General features: G+C 41.2%; 2 protein-coding genes across 3 annotated transcripts in view; one reads left to right on the top strand and one right to left on the bottom strand.

Moving 5' to 3' along the window:
- RPP30 (ribonuclease P/MRP subunit p30) overlaps positions 1 to 8183 on the bottom strand; it is a 29078-nt gene extending 20895 nt beyond the window's left edge. Inside the window, exons 1-5 of one of the 2 annotated variants that reach the window (XM_059662810.1) lie at positions 8073 to 8183; positions 5527 to 5582; positions 4631 to 4687; positions 4162 to 4236; positions 2531 to 2602 (exon numbers count right to left, since the gene is read on the bottom strand). In XM_059662810.1, the coding sequence (XP_059518793.1) occupies positions 2531 to 2602; positions 4162 to 4236; positions 4631 to 4687; positions 5527 to 5582; positions 8073 to 8154 (342 nt within the window). In that variant the 5' untranslated portion in view covers positions 8155 to 8183. The remainder of the gene's footprint in view (positions 1 to 2530; positions 2603 to 4161; positions 4237 to 4630; positions 4688 to 5526; positions 5583 to 8072) is intronic. The other variant, XM_059662811.1, reaches the window with a different exon arrangement.
- Positions 8184 to 13954: 5771 nt separating this feature from the next.
- Positions 13955 to 24585, top strand: part of HTR7 (5-hydroxytryptamine receptor 7) — a 78711-nt gene continuing 68080 nt past the window's right edge. Inside the window, exon 1 of the mRNA XM_059662809.1 lies at positions 13955 to 14820. Coding sequence (XP_059518792.1) covers positions 14282 to 14820 — 539 coding nt within the window. The 5' untranslated portion in view covers positions 13955 to 14281. The remainder of the gene's footprint in view (positions 14821 to 24585) is intronic.

Here is a 24585-nt window from a genome sequence, read left to right as displayed (position 1 = left end):
GTAAAAAAATCAATAAAGTATATTTTTTAAAAAAAGAAAAGAAACATACATATATTGGGGATGCAGCCTCAATGCTTATTAGACTTGATAGGGTGCACAATCTAAATAGTTTGTAGACTAGACTAAATAACCTGAATTCACCTCAACCTAAATCTTTAAATCTAGTCACTTTAAATGGGAATCAGGAACTCAGAAGCTCCTGAAGCTTCTCTGAAACTCTCTGCTAATTCCCTCCCCCATCCCAAGAAACCCTGGGAATTCCCAATCCTATTAAGGTGGTTAGGTTTTATACTACTAATTGTTAACATATGTGTGTTATGATTATCTTAGAGACCTTAGTTTTAGATTATATCTACACCTTTTAAATTAATCAACTTTCAAACCAAACAAATGGAATCAATTACAGGATACAGCCTCTTAAACAACAACTGCTTGCATTTGTCCTGATTCCAGACCATGAAAGACTTTAAAAAGCTTTTTAAAATTGATTGTCTATAAAAAACAAGGAGAGCCCCAACTTGAATTGAGTCTTAGAGAATGGGTAAGATTTGGACACATCAGAGAAAGTTGTTCCAATTTTAAAAACGGTTTTTATGTAACGTTTTTAGTATATCTGTATAATCAAACTCAAACAAATACTGTGTAAATTATTTGTAGCTTTCTTCCCTCTTCTAAAATACTTGTTTCACTCACCATCATCAAACATATATCATGCTTTTAAATTCACTTTTTGAATAGTCTGAGAAAAATAAGTAATATGATAAACAACTAAGATAAAACTGCTGTACGGAATTATAATGTATTCTAAAACCTAAAGCCTTAGCTCTACTACATACTACCTGAGATTTAGAGCAAATCACTTAGTCGGAGCCTCAGTTTTCTCTCCTATAAAATGGGGAGAGTAACAAATATGTGTCCCAATTATCCCTCAGGAGTGTTGTAGTAAAGGTAAAACAATATGTAAAAGTCTTTTGAAGGTAATATAAATGTATGTCTTCCAGCCATACTGTCATGCTTTAAGGGTTCTGTTTCTCTAATCACCAGTAAATGGCTATGGAAATGTAACTTATATGCTTACATTTCTAAATCAATTTTGAAAAAAAAGTAGTACAAATTGGGTATGTTACCAGCTTTTAGTGCACAACGTAACTGAACTGTTATTTAATAACAAAGCTAAGTTACTATTTAACAAATTTGGGAACTGCCCACAGTCCTTATACCTACCATGGTTCCATCCATTAATCAGAATCTCCTGTGGAACTTGAAACAAACAGATACCAAACTCAATCCCAAACCTACGGGATCAGAATCTACAGTGGTGGGGGCTGAGCACCCTGATTTTAAAAAGTTCCACAGGGGTCTCTGATGAATATGTACCACTCCCCTTTACTGACCTCTTTTTCTGAAACAAAATTGAAAACTATTATAATTGAACATTTTATGAAAGGAGTCATCAAAAACAAAATTATTCATAGATAAGTTGTGCTGTTCCTCTACAATAATATACACATTTAAGAATTGATTTAAAAAAAAAGAATTGATAGTAAGCCTGGAAAACTAAATTTACCACAGATAAGTCTTCTTTGTCAACAGCTCCATCTACTGGATAAACTTAGGCAAAATCTTCCTATAATTTTAGAATAGACTTTGCTTAGAAATAAACTATGCTGTAAAATTAAAACATCAAAACCAGTACTTTTTTCCCCCTGCAATATACCTTTGGTGGATATACTTTTGCAGATGGATACTTTTTGGAACCTAAAGACAACATTCAGAACTTTCTAAATGTATCTATAGCTCTTTTTACAATGTAAAACATATTACTGAAACACTTCATTTCAGGTGTTTTTTTTCCCTTTTCTGTAATCATTTAAAATGTCCAGAACGTTCTGTCTTAAATTGATAAAAATGACCATACCTTGTTATATAACTTTCCCTCCTGAAAACAATCACAGATATAGCAATTTTAAAAGTACAAAAGGAATTGCATTCACAAAGGCTCTCAGATCGGGAGGGGGACAGGATCAGCAGATGGCTGACTGTGGAGAATTTCTAGAAGACCGATGCCTGACGTGATCCTGCTGGCATATGGGCCACACCTCTCAGCATGCAAAGGGGAAAGATCAGACAAGTGGGAGCTTTCACGCCACAGTAGAACCTTATGCCTTTTTTCCCTAACAGGCAGCAGCAACTAGTAAGAAGGGCAGAAATTGAAGTGATTTTTAGAACTACAAAGAGTGAGACTAACATTTACTAATAGAAGTTGCTAATGAATGAATGAATAAAGCAGAGATAAAGAAACAGGAGAAAACTTGATGGGCTGTTCAAATCTGAGCCCATCAAATGTCTAGCAGGATGAACAAAACAAAACACATGCCACCTAAAGACAGCCTGTGAAATTCCAGAACCGTAAATGAAAAATCCAAAGTTTCCAGATAGGGCGAAACAGATCATCTCCAAAGACATAATCATCAAGGCTTCATTTAAAAAATAACAAACACTATTTTCTTTTACTTAATCTGTTACTTACATGAAAAAGTTTCTCTGTCTTTGGGAAAACTGCAACAATATCATACAGCCGGACCCTCGAAGAAGTTGCTCTCTAGTAATAAAAAGAATGTTGTCATACAGTAACAAAAACAATACGCATGGGATCCTGCCTGTGGTTTGGCTGCACACCTAACATGTCGCTGACAGTTTTGCTTTGCTTTGTAGGTTGGCAGAGAAGACTTTCTAAGCACGTGAGAATTTAGATACCAACATCCATCCCACCAACCTTCTACCTTCCTTCCTACACTGTTACACTTGTATCAAACACTGTGTTTGCAATATAAAAATCAAATTAGATAGCCCTTGCTTTCATAAACTAGTGGAGGAGTTTGTCAGACACTGACTAGAGCCTGTTGTGTGGACACTAGGGGTACAGAATCATTTAAGGCATATGTCTGCCCTTCAGGGAATTCACAATTTTGTTGGGAGACAAGAAATATACTTGACTCAGTGTGAGGCATTTAGGTTCACAATGAGAATACTGTTAAATAAAAATTAAACTGCTAGATGTGCAGGAAAATACCTGAGAAACCAAGGACAGAATGAGAGAAGTATATCAGTTAAAAACAGCTTATCCTAGCTTATCTTCCTCCCATTAAAAGCTGAAATTCCTCAGGACTATCCTAGACCTTATCTTCCCACCTCACACTTGGACCAGGGAGTCTCATCCACTCCCATGAATTAAATTATTCTCTACAGGGTGACCACTTTCAAGTCATTATCTATTATTAGGATCACTCTTCTAAGGGCCATGCCTTTCCAACTGCCATTTGATAGGCTCCACTGGAACTTTTACAATAACCCACCATGTCTCAAACGCTATACCCTCAAACCTGCTTTTCTTTGTATGTCCCGTCTCAGCAAATGGTACCATCAGCTACCTAACTGGCTGCTCAGGCCACACTAAGGCGTCATCATCCTAAATCCAATTAACCACCAAATCCCATCAATCCGCCCACCTGGATGCTTCTCAAATCCCCTTCACCCCCTCTGATCCATTCTCTATAACGCAAACCTCCCTGGGTTAAGATCTGCTCACCCAGACCAACCTCCCTAACCTCATCTCAGGTTAGCCAGCTTAGCAGGCTCAATCCTAGCGGTGGTGTTCCAGTTCCCAGAGCACACCATGCTTTCCTTGGCTTCAGTGCCTTTGCATAATCCCTCCTGTCTCTGAGAACACTCTCTCCCCCACTCAACATCTATGTAACACTTACTGATTTTTCTGGCCCCAGTTTGAACATCAACTTCCTCAAACTGTCCTCCAGAGCATTCTTTATTTACTACCTCCGCTTTTTTAGCTATTTCTCACAGATTTAAAAGGATTGTGTCTGTATTATTCACAGCAATATCCCTAGCACCACCGTACGTCTGGTTCATGTGAGCTCAATGACTAACAATTGCCCAAGGACTCATAGATTGTGGTATCCTGTACATGTGCCATGAGTAGAAGAGATTCTGTTATATTATGTGAATTCTGAGGATGGGGACAGCGGGCAGGTGTCATGCACAGGAGAGGGGGTGTAAGAACGGGTGACGTTGAAAAGCAACACTTTCAATATTAATCAATCAACTTACAAGGCCAAAATGAGAGAAGAAAGGTAATTAACTTACCAAAACATTGCAGTGAGATGGATCCGAAACAATAATCGTCAGTCTAGTTAAAATTTTTATTGGTCTTGATTTTCCCTATAATCAAAAACATACCATCAGAAAAGCAGAGAATACAAATGACTGATTTTCCTCTTTACCAGTGGAGGCATTCATTAAAAAGATACCAGCAATAGGGCAGTAAAACCCAGCCTTCATGCTCAAGAAATTTATATTACAGCTAGAGAAAAAAGATGTATGTTAAGCTACATAATGAGATGACTTAAAGGTTGTAGGACTTCAGGAAAGAAGAGCACCGAGAAGTATGGAATTGATAGTAAGGGAGTGTTTCACAGAAGAGCTGGGTCCTGATGGAAAGGTAAGGCTGGTAAGCAGAGGAAGGGGCATCGCAGGGTAGAGAACCATACATATCACTGGGTGTGTCTGCATCGTAAGAATAGGTATTATGCTTCTTAAACAACAGAACACCTACCTGTACAATTGGCAAAGTTGTAAAGAGTTCTGAAATAGCGACTGGTTTTTCAATTTCCTACAACAAATAATAAACAGTTACCCTAGAATCAGCAGTGGGCAAACTACGGCCTGTGGGCTGGATCCGGCCCGTTTGAAATGAATAAAACTAAAAAAAAAAAAAAGACCGTACCCTTTTATGTAATGATGTTTACTTTGAATTTATATTAGTTCACACAAACACTCCATCCATGTTTTTGTTCCGGCCCTCCGGTCCAGTTTAAGAACCCATTGTGGCCCTGGGTCAAAAAGTTTGCCCACCCCTGCTACATGTTAATGGGACAAAGCATAATGGAAAACTTACTAGGGGTTTGCAGGAAAGATAATTTAAGAAAAGAAGTAAGAAAGCTAATTTCTGGTATTCAGAAACACTAAATTAGCTTTTTTCTTAAAAAAAGAATTAAAGAAAGCAGAGGCGCAGAGAAGCAACTGTAAACATCAATGGACAGGAAGGATGAAAAGCAGTTTTTAGACTGAAATAATCTGTAAGGTACAGTTGCTGGCCTAAAGAAAAATATACACATTTACCAGTATGTTTATGTTAAAGAGTTAAAAAATCAAATATTGTGATTATAGTCAGTCAATAACAATGCTTTTTTTAAAAAAAAAATGACTGAGTGACTTAATTAACATCAAATCAACTTTAAGACTCCTCAGAGCATGTCTATTATGTCACACAAAAACTATTATTTGCACAAATAGGCATCAACTCAACTATTATAAAATAAGAATAGTGCACAGAGAATGCATTTTTTAAAATTACAAGAAAATATGCTTATCTGTAGGTTCCATATTACCAATATAAATATAAATAATTATAAAAACTGGTTATTATTAACTTCGGAAATTATATTTTACCTGTTTCTTTTCCTTAAATTCAACAACGTGATTGATGGCAACAACTGAATAGCCAACTGAAAAGAAAAATGGAACATTCTTCTTAAATATAACAACCTCTCTTTCCTTTACCCATAGTCCCATCCCTCTTCTAGATGTCAAGACTAGGAGGAAGTTTGCAGAGTGGTATGGGCTCTGGTGTCAGACTGCCTGCTTTCAGATCTAAGCATTACCACTTACTACAAGTTTCAGATTCTTCGTCTGTCAAAATGGTGATAATAAAAGAACTTAAGATACACGTCATGAGGATTAAACGAGATAACACACATAGAGTGTTTTAGAACAGTGTCTGGCACTTAGTTAAGGCTTTGACCTCTGTGACATATTCTTAGCATGAAACTAAACACCCTTAACTTTGTGTGTCTCCTTTCCATTTATCATTCTCTTTCATATTCCTTTTTTCATTTCATCCCACCAACTTTATACTTTTTCAGCCCCACCTTTACTCTCACTCATTTTATTTGCTTTTTAGCCTTATTACTTCCTTTTGAGGCCCTTTTCCTGAGAGGAAATGGAGTAATGATGCCCTCACACCACTGTCCACTTCTCTTTTGGAGCTCTCCACCATCAAGACTGGAAACTCTTTGAGGTCAGGGCCTTGCGCTATCAGCCTCAACACAGAGCACTGTTCTGGGCATTTGACTACCAAAAATATGTCTAAATCATATTTTCAAGTTATTTTAACACCAATGGGGTGGGGTGTGGGTAATGACAGGGTATGAAAATATAATGCATATTAATGCCAAAATAGTGGGCCCCCTTTCATCAATTTGTCCAACTTCCTTCTTTCCTTCCTCATGCAAACATTGAGTATCCATTACATGACAGGCCGTTTGCTAAGTGTTGAGAATACAGAAAAACCAGAAAATAAAAGAAACTTCCAGTACTTTGTGCTTCACTTTTCATTCAATCAAATCAACCAAGCCCCATCAGCACACCCCAGCACCATTCTTCTTTACCATACTCCAAAGTCTACTCTACGTTTTCTTGTTATGCCCACTCGGGAAACCTTTTGGCCACTAAACAATGTCCCTGCTGTCCTTCAGAAATGTCAACTAGATTCAATTTCTCCACAAACTTTTCCTAGACGACCCATCTGGCATCTTAGGATTACTTTCCCAATGTCTCTGGTGTAACGTCTATTTATGTAACTTATTTCTGAAGATTATTGGTTTCTTACATCACATCATAAACTAAGAACCAGGGATCTGTCTTCTTTACTCTTTGGAAATTGCCACTCACCAAATAGCACTCCTTTATCAACTAAAATTGGGGTGACTTTCTGTCATGTTTCATTTAATTTTAATTATACACATTGGGTAACAATGTATAGACACTTTACCATATCTCCTTCAAGGATATTTGAAACTGGGGCAATTTTCTAAACAAGTCATCGTTTTCTGTATTTTTAAAAAGGTGTACGGCTTACTAACTCATTCCATAAGCAATAAGTGAGTAATCACTATCTGCCAGGGCTGAGTGACTGTGCTGAGCACAAGGAATCAAAGAATGAATAGAAAGACATGGCCGCTCTCTGTGTATCATGATTCAGTTACTAAGGAAAAAGCATCCGGAAAAGGTTAATTGAAGAAGTAATACAAACTACACCCAGAAAATTTGATTTTAAAGAAACCACCAAATAGTAGCGTTAAACGGCCCAGATCATCATGTCCATCGGCTTCCTTTTACTGGAGAGGAAAGGATTCTCGGAGAGACAATGCTAATTACTGACTGCAATGGAAAGACAAAAGGACAAGAAGAAATGGAGTGACCCACTTTGCCAAAGGCTGGCTTTATCCAGCATTACCCTCTGAAAAGTATCATGACCAGCTCCCACAGGGCTGAGAACGGAGGAATCCTGCAGAAACCTCTTCATTGGTAAACCCTTCTATCCCCACATCTAAGGAAGAAAACAGCTGTCATGATTAGTTTCAATAATTAAAACAGGTTCTTCTCTCTCAGGGCTTTCGCTTCCTTGGATTCAAATATGAATCCAGCGTTCTGGCCATGCTGCTACCCGCCACCCCCAATATATCCTCTCCTACCTACCCTTTCTATAAATATTATTCCAACACTCGCAGTCCCCCCCCCCCCCCCCCCCCGCTTCTCCGAGCCCCACAGTACTCTCCGTCCATGCACTGCTCGCGCGTTTGCTCCGACCCAGTCGTGAAAGGCAGACAGGGCTGTGACATTAAGAGCACTGGTGTCGATTACACTTGGAAGCCCTGGCTTCTACATTCCATCAGCTGTGGGGCCCTATGAAAAACCTCCACCTTCTCATGGCCTCAGTTTCCCCAATTTGCATGAAAGCAGGAGCTAGACTGGGTAACAGCTCCCCGTGCCTTCGAATTTCCCGCGTTAGGGATCCAAACAACACTGCAGCTTCCAGGGACATCCAAGAGACCCGGAAGTTCGGCCTTGCCGAGTCCTTCCAGAACGTAGCCCGACAGTCTGGGGGCCGGCGAGGCTGGGCAGGCACTGCGGCCCGCGAAGCCAGGGCGACTCACGGTGAGCGGCGTTCTCCACGAGCCCGCGCAGCGCCTTCAGGTCCGAGCCCACTCGCAGGTCCAAATCTGCAAACACCGCCATGCTGGAGTCACATGACCGATCCACGTGATCTGCGCAGGCGCTGGGCCCGCCCCCGAAGCATGCTGGGATTTGTAGTTTACTCAAGCATCTGGACCCTCCCTTCAGTTGATTGTAAGTTGATTGTAAGTGAAGGTTCCCAGGCGTTTGCTTCGCTTTCAAGTACCAGCAAAAATTAGTGTGTCGAAACCAAACACCTCACTTCACTCCTTTGTTATTCTGAATGAGAAAGTTTGCTTTCCCCCCATAGGTATTCACAACTCCTACCATTCCTCCTATTACATGGTAGAAAGTAATTCTTACGAAATAATTGCGAGCATTTATTGAGCAACTGCAATAAACCAGAAACTCTTGCTAAGAGCTGGAAATGCTTTTTTAAAAAAAGACATAAGTAACCATTTTTTTTTTTCCTACCTGTAAAGTCCATGCTATTGTTTAAAATAGGCTCAACGGGAAGAGGGGGAATCTGACCTGAAAACCTCGAAAAAGATTGCCTGAGAAAAGCAAACGGTCTTTTTTTTTTTTTTTTTTTAATATATCTTTGTTGATTTCAGAGAGGAAGGGAGAGGGAAAGAGAGATAGAAACGTCAATGATGAGAGAGAATCATTGATTGGCTGCCTCCTGCACATCCCTCACTGGGGATAAAGCCCGCAACCCAGGCATGTGCCCTTGGCTGAAATCGAACCTGGGACCCTTCAGTCCGCAGGCTGACGCTCTATCCACTGAGCCAAACCAGCTAGGGCGGGTTTTTGTTGTTGTTGTTGTTGTTGTTGTTTTTTCCCCAAACAGAGCTGGCTGTGACATAGCGCAGGGCTTTCTAGAACACTTAACATTTCCAACCACAAGATGGCAGGGCTGGGCCTAGGTGAAGAGGAAGAGAAATTGGAAAACAGTCATTGAGTATTTTACAGAGGGCCAACCAATTTGCTACATACTTACCTACGTATTTTATTTAATTTTCAAAGCAAGTGAGCTAAGTACTTTTTTTGTATGTTTTTTTCTTCTTCAACAAATGCATTTTATATCTGCATATTAAGTGAAAAAAAATTGCTCAGGCAACTAAAACTTTTCACTGAAAGAAATTTACAAGGAATACATATTGAAGGCAAGAGAAAGAACAGGTCCTAAACAGAAGCTAACATTTTCAAACATAATAACTATAAATTTTATTGCTCAGTCAGTACCTTGAGAATATAGCTAAGAACTTGTAGGATGAATTACTTTTTAAATTTAGTATATTTAAAAAACTAAATTATCTCTAGAATTTTCTATTGCAGCTGATAAGCAAGTAAATATATAAAAGCTATTTGTATTGTTGAGAACTTTGACTTGACTAAATTTTTTGGAAATGCTGCTTAAAAATGGTACATCATTAGGAAGTGACTTATTTTTGTGTATGGAGAAGAATTTTGAGAATTTTAAAGTTGACTTATTAGAATTGATAACCATGACTAACACTGACTTCTACTGGGATCAATATTAACTTCAGACTTATACAACATAAACACGATGTGACAAGACTTTAGGCAATTTATTGTACTATTAACTAGAAATGACTTTGAGCTCAAAACCTAAAAACTACATAAATAATAGTCATGGTAATTAAACATGTCGCACACACAGTTCATATTCCAAGTAGGTGTAGTGGATGCTGAGGGAATTTTGAACTGCTGAAAGATAATCATTTTCTAAGCTTTCCATGGAAGTTCTCTCTGTGAAATTTGTATTGAGGAATAGATTGCCCTCTAGGGGGTGCGCATGTACCACTTATATTCCTTTTCCCATAAACCATTTCCCATAAAATGGGTAGTACAAAGCACTGTTATAAAATAAACACATGTTCTTGGATCTATCTGTTTTCTGTTCATCTTTTAAAAAACATATATTTAAAGATTATATTTATTTTGTAAAGGGAATGAAAATTTTCTAAATGGAAGAAACCAAAGAAAAAAGGTACATTTTTATAGTTAGGGATAATGCAAAGAAAAGCAGCATAGTAAAAAAGCACCTGTATCTAAATTAAAATAAAACTCACAATTCACTTTAAGCTGAGTAATTATTTAAAAAATCATGAATGACTCTTGGTTATAGGCCATTATTCTACACTACTTCCCTCCTCCCCCCAAAAATGTTAACTAAACACCTATATGTGGCAGGAATAAGAAAACATCCTTCCTTTGGGAAGTTTATAGTCTAATAGAGAAGACAGTCATGTAAATGTAAAGCATAATGCAACACTAAGTGCTATAATAAAGATTTGAAAAATATGCTTTAAGAGTCGAGAAACAATTATATTAACTATGGTGAGAGGAATTGTCACAGAGGAGGAGATAATTCCTGTTTGTTGGACTCTTTTATCCAAAGTAGTCCTCCCCAGTATTTCTGTTGACAGATTTCAGTCCTAAGATGTGTGTTCTGCTTCTATGCTACTGCTCTATAGCCCAACTGGCATCCGACTGTGTTCGGATGTTTATACACAATAATCTTAGCACTAGTTTTCCTAGTTTTTTCTCATCCAATTCTGGGGTCTTTTCTCACCCAGACAATTAGTTTAGTTGAGTGAGGCAATGGGGTGTAAAAAAGTGAGCATCTAAACATTTCAGGAAGTGAAAAATAGTCCTGTAGGAAGTCAGCTGCATTGTCATTGGAAATTACTGGAACCCCAGTCAGCATGACATTAGTATGCTTAACTGACTAGTGAGTTATTGATTCCTATGGCACAGAAAGCTTTATTTTACCTGTGTTTTTTAAGTAAATCTAGATTGTCAGAGTATGCTGATTTATGGGAAAAGAAACTCTCTTATGCTTATGTCCCATAGGTGGGGATGTGTGGTTCTCTATAGACATGATTAAGCACATGCATTTGGATGGGCTAGATGAGTACTTGGGAAAAAGAAGAGCTTATAAAAAGCAGTTCTTGTTGTAGAATTTGCTCTTCTGTACGCCTCCAGAGCAGTTTTGCAAGGGGGATTGCCTGATGGGAGATTACATCACAAAACTGTAATTCTCAGGTGCCCTCATTGACAATTTAATGAGAATGTGGTTATAAGCAATGCGAGTCTAGACAAGGTTTGGTACTTTTTAAAGCATCAGCTATTTTTTAAATGAAACAAAAGAGATAAAATCTAAAGACATGGTTTGATTTAGATGCCAATACTTCTCTATCTCCAGTGTAAGTACCCAAGAGTGGGCATGTGGGTGGGGGATGGTGGTGGTGAAAGAAGCAACACCTTCATGTGGATTTTAAAACACCAGGAAGCCAAGGGCAAAACAAATAACAAATTTAGATGAATGCTTAGGTATTTTATGAGTACTTTTTGTGAAGCTGTATTTTTAGCTTTTTTCAGAGAAAATTATGGAAAAGCATACACAAGATTTTAGCATTTTTATGAAGATAGGATTATTTGTTAGTCAAAGTTAGGGGGAAACTGAAAGAATTCCAGATTGTTCTGTCAGGATTTTGGAATAATACAATGATAGATGAAACTTAAACTCAGCACAAGCAAGGTAATGCTGCAGAAGCTGAGATTTTCAATAACTATTTTTATACATTGTGACAGCTTATAAATTAAATCCTAGAACTCTTAGGAAATACACCCAGCCATCACCAGGGATAATATAATAGAGGTGATTGCTCTATAAAAAGGGAAGTTTGAACCTGATGCTATATGGAAATGGAAAAGGAAGTAAATTTGAAAGTAGAATTTTTCTGAATATTTGGTGAGTTTGTATGTCCTGCAATCGGAAAACAAAAGCAAAACAACATCAGAAGTTGCTATGAAATATAAGTGGGTTGGGTAAATTCTGGTAAGAGTGTAGGTGCAAATTTTATAGAATGTAGATTCAAATAAAAATAAATCTATTGCTTTTCAAGTTCTTTGTATAATTAATTAATGTGGAACATTATTTACTTATTTTTAAAAATATTTTTTTATTGATTTCAGAGAGGAAGGGAAAGGAAGAGAGAGAGAGATAGAAACATGAATGATGAGAGAGAATCATTGATTGGCTGCCTCCTGCACGCCCCACACTGGGGAGAGAGCCCAAAATTCTAGCATGTGCCTTGACCCAGAATTGAACCATGACCTCCTGGTGCATAGGTCAATGCTCAACCACTGAGCCACGCTGGCCTGGCTAGAATATTATTTAAAAGAGACAAGCTGACCTGATTACTCCAGGGGGAAAAAATGAGAAAAGTCAAAAGTATTTTGTAAAATTTATTACCGTGGGAATTTTAAGAGGCCTTGAGACAATTCCAAACCTCAAAAACAAAAAAACGAGACATTTCAATGCAGTCATGAACAATCATGGAGAACTCATTAAATTCCTGCTGGTCTCTATCTCCCTCTCTGTATTGAATAGTCAACACATGGTTTCTTAAATGGCTTTTGACTACAAACTAGTTTTCTTTTGTCTGAAATTATGTTTAATATGAACATAACTAAGGTTGAAGAAATTTCCTCATCCATTTTCTTAATAGCATTGCTTTGTGGCTTACGTATTATCTTCTACTCTTCCTCTGACTCAATGTATTGATCTCCTTATCCCAGGCAGAGGAGAGCCCCTGCCATTTTCATAATATTGAGAGAGCTGTGAACATTGGTTCACCTTTTAAGGATTTTTCCTACTTAAATTTTTTTTTTTAATATATTGCCATTTGATGGCAATAGCAAATGTGTTTCCTTCTCTGAATGAATAGGGCTAATACCTGCCTTGAAGAATGAGAGTATTATTCAGCATTCAGATCAATACATTTGTTCTTTTTTTTCTTTTCATTTATAATCTGCTAGGGCCTAACTAGAAAAGAAGATTTAATTATTTTTAGAGTCTTAAACTAAAGAAATCACTGCTGGCTTCCAATACAACCTTTAAACAAAATGAAGTGAGTCTCAGAAATAATAAAAATCAGCCACTCTGACAGGGTTTGACTACCAAGGGGATTTTCGGCAATAGGCATTAGATCAACATACACCTCCAGGATTCTTCAGCAGAACATTGTAACAGGTCATTTCTTCGTTTATTTCCAGGATGCCCTGGGAAAATTAACCCTCCTTTCAACCAATTAGGCTTTGAAGTCTGAAACTGAAAGCAGCAGGGTCTATTTTCACGACTAAAAAGTCTATTTCTAGACACCCAGAGGGGTAGTCAGAAAGGGTTTAAGGCCCCCCCTCCCCCCCGCCCGGCCCCCCAACTCCTTGGTGCTAGGACCTGAAGGCATCTTTCCCTCGCTCCTTTTCTTCTTTTTCTGAGGTTCCACCACTACCCCATTCGGGTCTCTCTCCTTTTCCATCATTGCTTTCTCCCATAAGTGATCAAAATAGGAAACGGAAGTATCTATTTGTTGCTTGGTGTAGTGCTTGAAAATGCTTTTTTAATTAAGGGGGGGGAGGGGGGGGAATTCCTCTCCAGGTTCTTAATTTTGCAGCGAGTCCGAGCGCCCGCAGGCTCCCCAGACCTCCCCCGCCGGCGGGCCGTTTCCTGCTGAGAGCAGGTGCAGGTGTGTCGGAGGGGGTCTGCGCCTCCCACGGCCAAGATCCGCCGGCCAGCCCGCTAGGGATCCCGGGAGGCGCGGGAAGCGCCACCCCCGCCCGGTGCGGCGGCGCGGCGGCGGCGGCTCCTGCCCAGTGGGGGAAGCCCGACCCGGGGGCCCGAGGGGCGAGGGCAGCGGCGAGCCGGCGGTGGCGGTGGCGGTGGGGACGCGGCGCGGCTGCCGCAGGGGAGCGGCGGTGGCGGGCGCGAGGGGCGGGGCGCACTCCGCAACTTCTGCCGCTGCCTCCCCGGCGCTCTCCGCCGAGCCGCGCGGCGGCTGCGGGCTGCGGGCTGCGGGCTGCGGTACGGCCAGCCGATCCCGGTCAGCCCGCACGAGAACCCGCGCGTCCCGGGCGTCCGTCGGGTGTCCGAGGCGCCTCCCGCAGGGAGTCCCCGCGCGACCGCGCTCCCGGGTTGTCCGCAGCGGCTGGGGCCCGGGACGTGCGGGGCCGCGAGGCCGAACCGGGCGCCCCCCAGCGGCCGGCGCGGGCCCCATGGCTGGGCCGGGCGGAGCGGAACCGGTGAGGTGAAGCCCCTAAACCCGGAGCCGGAGCGCGTGGCGGGGCGCCGGCTCCATGGGCAGCAGCGCACAGCGGCACGATGATGGACGTTAACAGCAGCGGCCGCCCGGACCTCTACGGGCACCTCCGCTCAGTCCTCCTGCCAGAGGTAGGGCTGCCGGACCTGAGCCCCGACGGCGCCGGCCCGGTGGCGAGCTCCTGGGCGCCGCACCTGCTGCGCGGGGTCTCCGAGGTGACCGCCAGCCCGGTGCCCACCTGGGACGGGCCCCCGGACAATGTCTCCGGCTGCGGGGAGCAGATCAACTACGGCAGAGTCGAGAAAGTTGTGATCGGCTCCATCCTGACGCTCATCACGCTGCTGACGATCGCCGGCAACTGCCTGGTGGTGATTTCGGTGTGCTTCGTCAAGAAGCTCCGCCAGCCCTCCAACTACCTGATCGTGTCCTTGGCGCTGGCGGACCTCTCGGTGGCCGTGGCGGTCATGCCCTTTGTCAGCGTCACTGACCTTATCGGGGGCAAGTGGATCTTCGGCCACTTCTTCTGCAACGTCTTCATCGCCATGGACGTCATGTGCTGCACGGCCTCAATCATGACTCTGTGCGTGATCAGCATCGACAGGTAAGGGCCGGACCGCCCCGTCCCGGGCACCGGCTGGGGGGGATGTGCTTGCAGGTAGCTCAGCCCGGCGCGCTCGCCTCTTTTCTGGGAGGGTAAGCCAGATTGCACCGCGGGGTGAAGGGCTTCGCTTAAAACAGCAACCCCACACATCAACCCTACCCCAGCCAAATTCAGTTAGAGCACAGTCTATATTCACCTTTTATGAAAAGAGCTGGGAATGTATTGATTTACTCGAGTGAAGATCTTAAGACCAAAGTTAAGAGTATTTCAAGCATTAGCAGTTCCACCAGGGGGTCCCTTGTCTTCGTTTTCAGAAGGAATGTGGTCCTTTCTGAGCTTGACAAACCCTTGCTGTGAGCCCTCAAGAGTCAATTCTTACTTTAAGAAATCAGTGGGAGAAGTCACCTTGCTTCCCTGAGGGTAGGAGCTACTCCCCAGGCCAATGAAAAGATCTCGGATGGTCCCAGAACTGGGGGTCTACACCTCAACGTTGCACCCCCTATGATTGCTGATTCTGAATATGACTCTTTTGGAAGTCTGCTTTTAGTGTTTGGCAACGCTGTTTGCATCTTATAGGCTTACTGACTGGAGCCTTACTCCCTGTCTGAGTGGTTGGTTCTAGCCTTTTCATCATACCCCTTGGGAATCTTCTTTTGAGAACTCCCCCACCCGAGGAGTAATTGAAACATAGGCTGACCCTCTGTCAGGGGTACTGGGGGAAAAAATTCTTGCCTTGGGTATCAGATTGGATGAGATCCCCAGGATTTCTTCAGACTCTAGGATCACAGGATTCTGCAATGGAGCTAGTCTTTTGGCCCTAGAAATATTGTGCAATTGACAACTTGAAGTATGGTCCCAATACTTTTTGGCCAGAGAACAACTCTTTGCTTCTCTTGAAATGGAAATATTAAAACTTAACATTCACACTCAGAATTCTGCTGGTATTTTAAAACCAGCACAGGACCTTCTGTTGTGTTTGATGATACAGAGAAACGGTTGCTTATTTTCTTTGGGGACCTACAGAACCTTTAAATATGTAGACCTTTTGGCGTAGGAGAAATAATTGATGCCGCCACACTTAAAATGACAGTACCTCAAAGGATGGTCTAGCATGAAACAGATTTTTCCTCCTTTTCCTCCCTGCAAACACTGCTATTTGTTGTTAGTTGGTATTTAACATATTCTGCTATTTTACTGCTTGGCCAGGGTTTATAATAACTTAATAAAGAGAATGATTGGAAAGGGGTTGTTTTCAAGGAAAAAAAAGTACAATGTAGCTGCATTTAGTTAAACAGCTAGATTATTTTTTTAAAATGGATCTTGCCATTTTATATATTATGTTAGGAGCTTCTGACAGCAAATAATTATTTTTGGTAGTAGACGATGAAACGCATGTAAGAGAATATTAGCTCCAAACTTGACAGCTGAAGTTCTGAATGACTGTAGTTCAGCATGTAAAAAACATATGCATTTATAGTCTGGTTGTGGCAACAGGAACTAGGAAAGCGCACTCAGCATATATAGTAAGTATAAACATGAATTATATGCGCAAAAATCTGACTGCTCAGCCAACCAAAGCTGTGCTTCTTGCATGAATGGAATCCTTTTAAAAGGAACTTAGTGTAGTAAAACAGATAATTTATATTGCAAGTAATGCATTTATAATCTCTTTTCATTTCATAATTGATAAATGATAACACAGTGTGCTAACTCATCTCCTAAGACATCCAGTGCTTCTGTTCGGGGCACATTTAGGTTTGGCTGGGACCACCCTGAGATTCTGTACATGAGCTAAGGTTTTCTTCACTCAGTGTGCAGTGTGACTTACCGGCAACAGGAACATCTTGAATACAGAGAAGAGGTTAATTCTTGTCAGGAGATTCGAATCCGTTCATCAGCTATGCCCTTATGATGTCACAAATTGTGGTAATAAAGGGATATAGATTCTGTCTCTTCATTTCCCAGAAGAATTGGGCCATTGATGATTTTTACTATTTTAGAAGATGAACATGTCATTTCTTTATATAATATGGAGAATTGATTACATGGGAGACACAGATTGCTTTTCTTCTAAGAACACACAGAACTAAAAATGAGAAAAAGGGAAAATGCATTTGCATCTAAGGTGCATTATTTTGGAAAATACTGGTTGGGTGTTTTTTTTCCAGTTCCATTGTAGAATTTGACTGATATATTAAAATATGCTAAGAAAATATGAAAAAAATTTAATCTTCGTTCGTGTATTCATTTCCTTTTGAGTATCTAACATAGGGTGTGCTGTGTTTTATGCAGCATAATCAGAGATGAATAATACCATTTCTGCTTTTGAGCTCATGTTATTATCAGAGAAATTGGGGTGTCTTCTTCCCCACTGGGTGCTGGGGGTGGGGTCCTTATAATATCTTGAGGAAAAGAATTTTCTGAGACTCACATAGGACGATGGGGGATTTTTATTTGTGTGGAATTGCATCTCTGTTTCTAAAGTCCCATTTCACTTAGTCCATTCATAGAAGAAGTGTAGCTGGGGTTTCAGCAGAGATAGAAGCAGAGCCAATGTCCAGAGTTTTCTTTCCATGTTGGAACCGGGTCCAGTTCAGCATCAGGCTAGCAGCAGTCTATTAGTCCATTGTGTGTGGGGTCCACCTGGCGGTGGGCCATCTGGACAAATACAGAGCAATCAGAGTGCCAGGAGCATAAGAGGAATCAAGAGCATAAGAGCACAGAGAGTGAGTTCCTTTGTTCAAGGGATTAAATATCCCAAATTCCACACCCTTGCAGTGGCCATGTCCATTTTGGCCAATGACCTGTTCCCAGATGTGACTGACAGACAAGTATCTTTCCGAGGTTACCCCGACTTACTGCACATGCACCCATCTTCTCCCTGTCCAGTTACTTCCCCCAGGGACCTGCAGGGAGTGGACTGACTGGTGGCTCCCTGGGGAGTTAAAGCTTTAGCTTCTTGGTGAAGCTGCTCAAATGACATGCCTATAGTATTTGGCCTTCCCATTGCTCCTTTCCTGTTATTAATAACTAGGCTAATTACAATGGTATCAATACTATATTGTGAGAGTTTGGATTTCTGTTGGGCATTTAACCTTTGTTACTGGAACCTTTGATTTTTCTTAACCACTCCCTACCATACCAGGATGCTATTCCAGCCTTTTCCAATGCAATTTCATGCCATTTTTCTCCACAGGTTTTATCACTTCCCATATCCACCCTTTTCAGATAGTGACTCATGATCACTGAAAAAGTAGCAACCATTGGATGGGGGAGCGCCCTTATCTTTCCACCACCAAACAAACAACCTATGCCCTTTTATTTCGTTCTAGTTAAAAAGCAAGAAGACATTATGTCCTTAGCAAAGAACAAACCACCAGCACTTCACGTCCCATCCCCTCTTACCTTCTCAAGGACTTTGTTCCTTCCTTGATTCCTCATCTCTTCTTGTCTTCATTGTTTCCGCTCGACTAGATCAAGCGTGATCTACTATTTTTAAGAACTCTTTCTTCGGCCTCACTTGTCACAACTCTTCCTTTGGTCCACTTCACAGTTAAACTGTGCCCACAACCTCTCTTTATTTCCTTACTCCTCAGATTGATGAGTTTGACACTCAACAGTTCTACAGTTCCATAGTTCCCTTTTTAGGATGCTTTTAGAAATAAAAATCAAATTACCTTTCATGTACAGTTTAAAAACATGCAAAAATAGTTCTGTATATTGTTTAGGTGAGCTTATATAAGAGGGAAAGTACAAAATGGTGCAAAGGAATGGTGAACACCAAGTTCGTGAGAGTGGTTTATCACTGGTGGAGTGGGTGGAGGTGCAGTTAAGGAGTAGCACACATATCAACTATATTGGTAATGTTTTGTTGGTTTATACAGTTTTGTTATTCTTTGTATAACTGTCGGTATGTTTGAAATATATTTTTATACTTAAAAAAAATACATTCATGTAATCTGCAACTAGATTAAGAAATTGAGAGAGAAACCAAGATGGCGGCATAGGTAAACACCGGAAATTGCTGCCTCCCACAAGAACTTCGAAAATACAACGAAAAGACAAAACGGACATCATCCAGAACTACAGGAATGCTGGCTGAGTGGAAATTCTACAACTAGAAGGAAAGAGAAAAGCACACTGAGACTCAGAGGAGCTGCGGAAGTAAAGTGCAGAGGTACGGAGGCTCGAGCACGCGGAAAGGGGCTGGCACCTGAGGACGCGGCTGTCTTTTTTAATTGGGAGGGAGTCACAAGCTCCTGACTGCTCTGAACTCCAGTTCTGGGGAGTCTCTGGGGACTCAGGACTCATACAGGGAGAAACTGGACTGTCTGGCAGCGGGCAGAACTCAGAACTTGAGGGCGGCTTTCTCTCAGAGGTGCTTGCAGCGATTACCAGGACATTGAGACACAGGGCCCCTTAGGGCAGGGCTGAGGATCAGCCATAGCTGCTTGCTCCACCCTGTTGATTACCTGAGACCCCACCCAACCCAGGCTGCGGCAGAGGATTTTGCGTATGAATACCCTGGCCCTTTGCAATCTGAAAATTACCTAACAAACTGCAGCTGGGCCAGACAGACCCAGAACTTCCAAGAGAAGGCCCAAGGCCCCACAGCAGCTTGCATTGCTTCACAGCTGGGCTTCATCTGGGCACCTCCAAACCCCAAACAAGGAAGGGGAACCTGCAGATCTCTTCATAGCTCCTGCAGGGTAGCCTCAGGCAGAGGCTAAATTAGCACCTCCTTAGATCCAAGAGCCAGTGTACCCAATGGTCAGAGTGGGACCATCCAGATTACAACTCCTCAGATCCATAAGGGACACACTCAGGGGGCAGACTCAGTGAGCACCAAAGCCCCACTGAAGGAAGTCTTGCCTCAGAAGGGTGTCTTCAGCACAGAAGTTCTCCCGCTGCAGACACAGCTGATTCTCACAGCCAATTGGCCTGGAGGTCAATTTCTCCCAGTGATAACTACAACAATAAAGGCTTAACTACAACAAGACTACAACAAGACTGTGCACAAAGGAGAACCAAGATGGCGGCATAGGTTAACGCCGGAGTTTGCTGCTTTGAACAACTACTTCAAAAGTGTAACCAAAAAACGGAAGGGACATCACCCAGAACCACAGGAACGCTGGCTGAGTGGAAGTCCTACAACTAGGAGGAAAGAGAAACACACACGGACACTCAGAGGAGGCGCAGTGCTGAAGTCAAATTCTGAGGTGCGGAGTGCGCGGAGCGGGCTGGTGGCGGAGGGCGCGGTTGGCGTTTTCAATCGGGAGGGAGTCGCAGACTCTGAGCACCAGATCCGGGCGAGTCTTTAGGGACTCAGACTCAAACGGCAGAAGCGGGTCTGTCTGGCTTCGGTCAGAGCGAGTGCAGCTTTCTCTCCGAGCTTTGCAGCGGGTGCTGGGACTCAGAGAGGCAGAGCCCCTGGGGACAGGACTGAGAGCCGCCATAACTGCTCTCTCCGGCCCACCCTATTGATCCTGTGCGACCCGCCCCGCCCAAGCCCAGCGCAGAACCATTTGCCGGATAGCCTCAGGCAAAGGCTAGATTAGCACCTCCCTAGAGGACAGAAGTTCTCTCACTACTGACACAGCTGATTCTCATAGCCACTTGGCCTGGAGGTCAAACCCTCCCTGGAATTAGCTACAACAATCAAGATTTATCTATAAGACTGCGAACAAAGACCACTAGGGGGTGCACCAAGGAAGCATAACAAAATGCGGAGACAAAGAAACAGGACAAAATTGTCAATGGAAGAAATAGAGTTCAGAACCACACTTTTAAGGTCTCTCAAGAACTGTTTAGAAGCTGCCGATAAACTTAATGAGCTCTACACGAAAACTAATAAGACCCTCGATCTTATATTGGGGAACCAACTAGAAATTAAGCATACACGGACTGAAATAACGAATATTATACAGACGCCCGACAGCAGACCAGAGGAGCGCAAGAATCAAGTCAATGATTTGAAATGCGAGGAAGCAAAAAACATCCAACCAGAAAAGCAAAATGAAAAAAGAATCCAAAAATGTGAGGATAGTGTAAGGAGCCTCTGGGACAGCTTCAAGCGTACCAACATCAGAATTATAGGGGTGCCAGAAGAAGAGAGAGAGCAAGATATTGAAAACCTATTTGAAGAAATAATGACAGAAAACTTCCCCCACCTGGTGAAAGAAATGGACTTACAGGTCCAAGAAGCACGGAGAACCCCAAACAAAAGGAATCCAAAGAGGACCACACCAAGACACATCATCATTAAAATGCCAAGAGCAAAAGATAAAGAGAGAATCTTAAAAACAGCAAGAGAAAGAAACTCAGTTACCTACAAGGGAATACCCATACGACTGTCAGCTGATTTCTCAACAGAAACTTTGCAGGCCAGAAGGGAGTGGCAAGAAATATTCAAAGTGATGAATACCAAGAACCTACAACCAAGATTACTTTATCCAGCAAAGCTATCATTCAGAATTGAAGGTCAGATAAAGAGCTTCACAGATAAGGAAAAGCTAAAGGAGTTCATCACCACCAAACCAGGATTATATGAAATGCTGAAAGGTATCCTTTAAGAAGAGGAAGAGGAAGAAAAAGGTAAAGATACAAATTATGAACAACAAATATGCATCTATCAACAAGTGAATCTAAGAATCAAGTGAATAAATAATCTGATGAACAGAATGAACTGTTGATTATAATAGAATCAGGGACATAGAAAGGGAATGGACTGACTATTCTTGGGGGGGAAAGGGGTGTGGGAGATGTGGGAAGAGACTGGACAAAAATCGTGCACCTATGGATGAGGACAGTGGGTGGGGAGTGAGGGCGGAGGGTGGGGCGGGAACTGGGAGGAGGGGAGTTATGGGGGGGGGGGAAGGAACAAATGTAATAATCTGAACAATAAAGATTTAATAAAAAAAAAAAAAACTGTGCACAAAGCCCACAAAGGGATGCACCAAGAGTGTCCACCTCAGGTAATTGGGGAGGCTGAGCCACTGGGCCCTATAGGACACCTAGCACACAAAACCACTCTACCAACACAGTGAAGCATAAAAAATGCGGAGACAAAGAAACAGGTCACAAATGACAGAAATGGAGGAAAGCAAATGACTGGATATAGAGTTCAAAACCACGGTTATAAGGTTTTTCAAGAATTTTCTGGAAACTGCCAATAAATTTAGTGAGACCCTGGAGGATATGAAAAAAGACCAACTGGAAATTAAGCATACACTGACTGAAATAAAGAATAATATATAGAGATCTAACAACAGACTAGAGGATCGCAAGAATCAAGTCAAAAATTTGAAATACAAAGAAACAAAAAACATCCAACCGGAAAAGCAAAAAGAAAAAATCCAAAAATATGAAGATAGTGTAAGGAGCCTCTGGGACAACTTCAAGCACACCAACACCCGAATTATAGGGGTGCCAGAAGAAGAGAGAGAGCAAGATATTGAAAACCTATTTGAAGAAATAATGACAGAAAACTTCCTCTACCTGGTGAAAGAAATAGACTTACAAGTCCAGGAAGCGCAGAGAACCCCAAACAAGAGGAATCCAAAGAGGACCACACCAAGACACATCATCATTAAAATGCCAAGAGCAAAAGACAAAGAGAGAATCTTAAAAGCAGCAAGAGAAAAAAAGTCAAGTTACCTACAAGGGAGTACCCATAGGACTGTCAGCTGATTTCTCAACAGAAACTATGCAGGCCAGAAGGGAGTGGCAAGAAATATTCAAAGTGATGAATAGCAAGAACCTACAACCAAGTTTACTTTATCCAGCAAAGCTATCATTCAGAATTGAAGGTCAGATAAAGAGCTTCACAGATAAGAAAAAGCTAAAGGAGTTCATCACCACTAAACCAGCATTACATGAAATGCTGAAAGGTATTCTTTAAGAAGAGGCAGAAGAAAAAGGTAAAGATAAAAATTATGAACAGCAAATATATATCTATCAACAAGTGAATCTAAAAATCAAATGAATCAAATATCTGATGAACAGAGTAAACTGGTGAATATAATAGAACCAGGGGCATGGAAAGGGAGTGGACTGACAATTCTTGGGGGGAAAGAGGTGTGGGGGTGCAGGAAGAGACTGGAAAAAAATCGTACACCTATGGATGAGGACAGTGGGAGGGGTAAGGGCAGAAGGTGGGGTGGGAACTGGGTGGAGGAGAGCTATGGGGGGAAAAAAGAGGAACAACTGTAATAATCTGAACAATAAAGATTTAATTAAAAAAAAAAAGAAATTGAGCATTATTAACCTCCCAGAAGTCTCCTCCTTCCCCTTCCCAGTTTCTAATACTCCCAAAGATAATCATTGTCCTGAGTTTTAGAATCATAAATTAGTTCTGCTTGGTCAGAATCTTATGTAAATGGAATAGCATTATTATATACTCATAAATCAGGTTTCCTTTGCTCAATAAAATGCCTGTGTGATTCATTCATAGTTTTACCTGGTCAATATTGTTTTCATGGTTTTTGTTTTCTTTTTTTGTTTGTTTTTGCTGAGTAGTATTCCATTTAATTTGTTTGTCAGTTCACCTATAAATGGACATTTGAATTGTTTCCAGTTTCGGGATATTACTAATAGTGATTCTATAAACATTTATTTGTGGACAAGTCATTTTGTGGACATGTTTTCATTTTGGGGGGATAAATATAACACTGGGTAATAAGGTAGTTTATTGAATTTTAATTCTGTTTATCACACCATTTGTATTATCCTTGTCATGAATTTTAACCTACATATTTTAAAAACCTATTAGGTGTTATTTAAACAATCAGTATTTATTTTTATTTACCCACATTTTTCCATTGCTCTTTATGTTTTCCTATATTACCATGCTTTTATCTGGGATTATTTTCTTCTGCCCAATGAGACTTTCATTAGCATTTTACAAAAGTGAGTGCTGGTGACAAATCTCAGTTTTTACTTATCTGAACATGTCTTATTTTTACCATTATTTTTGAATTATGCTTTTTCAGCACTTTAAAACATTGTTCCACTGTCTTTAAGCTTCCATCATTTCTTTTGAAAAGTCAGCCATTAACCAACATTATTATTACTCCTTTGAAGAGAATATGTCTTTTTTCCTCTGACTGCTTTTAGGATTTTCTCTTTATCTTTAGTTTTTATCAGTTTTTCTGTGATATTCCTAGGTCTATCATTATTGATGGTTTGTTGTTGTTGTTTTGCTGCCAGTTCTGCAGGGATTCTTAGTAATTTTTGTATTTGTGTATTGATATCTCTAATGACTTGCTGTTATCTCTTTAAATACTTTTATTGTGTCATTCATTCTTCTTCTATCCTCAAATTTACAAAATGTAAACCTTTTTATTTGATTGCACATCTCTTCTACTGTATTTATTTTCCATTTAGCATTTTTTCTGGGCTTCAATTATTTTAATTTTTATTTTTTAATAAATCTTTATTGTTCAGATTATTATAGTTGTTCCTCTTTTCCCCCCCATACCTCCCTCCACCTGATTCCCACCCACCCCTTGTCTTCCCCTCCCCACTGTCCTCTTCCATAGGTGTACGATTTTTGTCCAATCTCTTCCCGCACCCCCCACACTGCTTTCCCCCTAGAATTGTCAGTCCACTCCCTTTCTATGCCCCTGATTCTATTCTATTCACCAGTTTATTTTGTTTGTCAGATTTTTTATTCACTTGATTTTTAGATTCACTTGTTGATAGATATGTATTTGTTGTCACTTTGTTGTTCATAATTTTTATCTTTACCTTTTTCTTCTTGTTCCT

The sequence above is a fragment of the Myotis daubentonii genome, chromosome 13 (assembly GCF_963259705.1).
Source record: "Myotis daubentonii chromosome 13, mMyoDau2.1, whole genome shotgun sequence".
Classification (NCBI taxonomy): domain Eukaryota; kingdom Metazoa; phylum Chordata; class Mammalia; order Chiroptera; family Vespertilionidae; genus Myotis; species Myotis daubentonii.
This window is presented reverse-complemented; position numbering and strand designations above follow the sequence as displayed.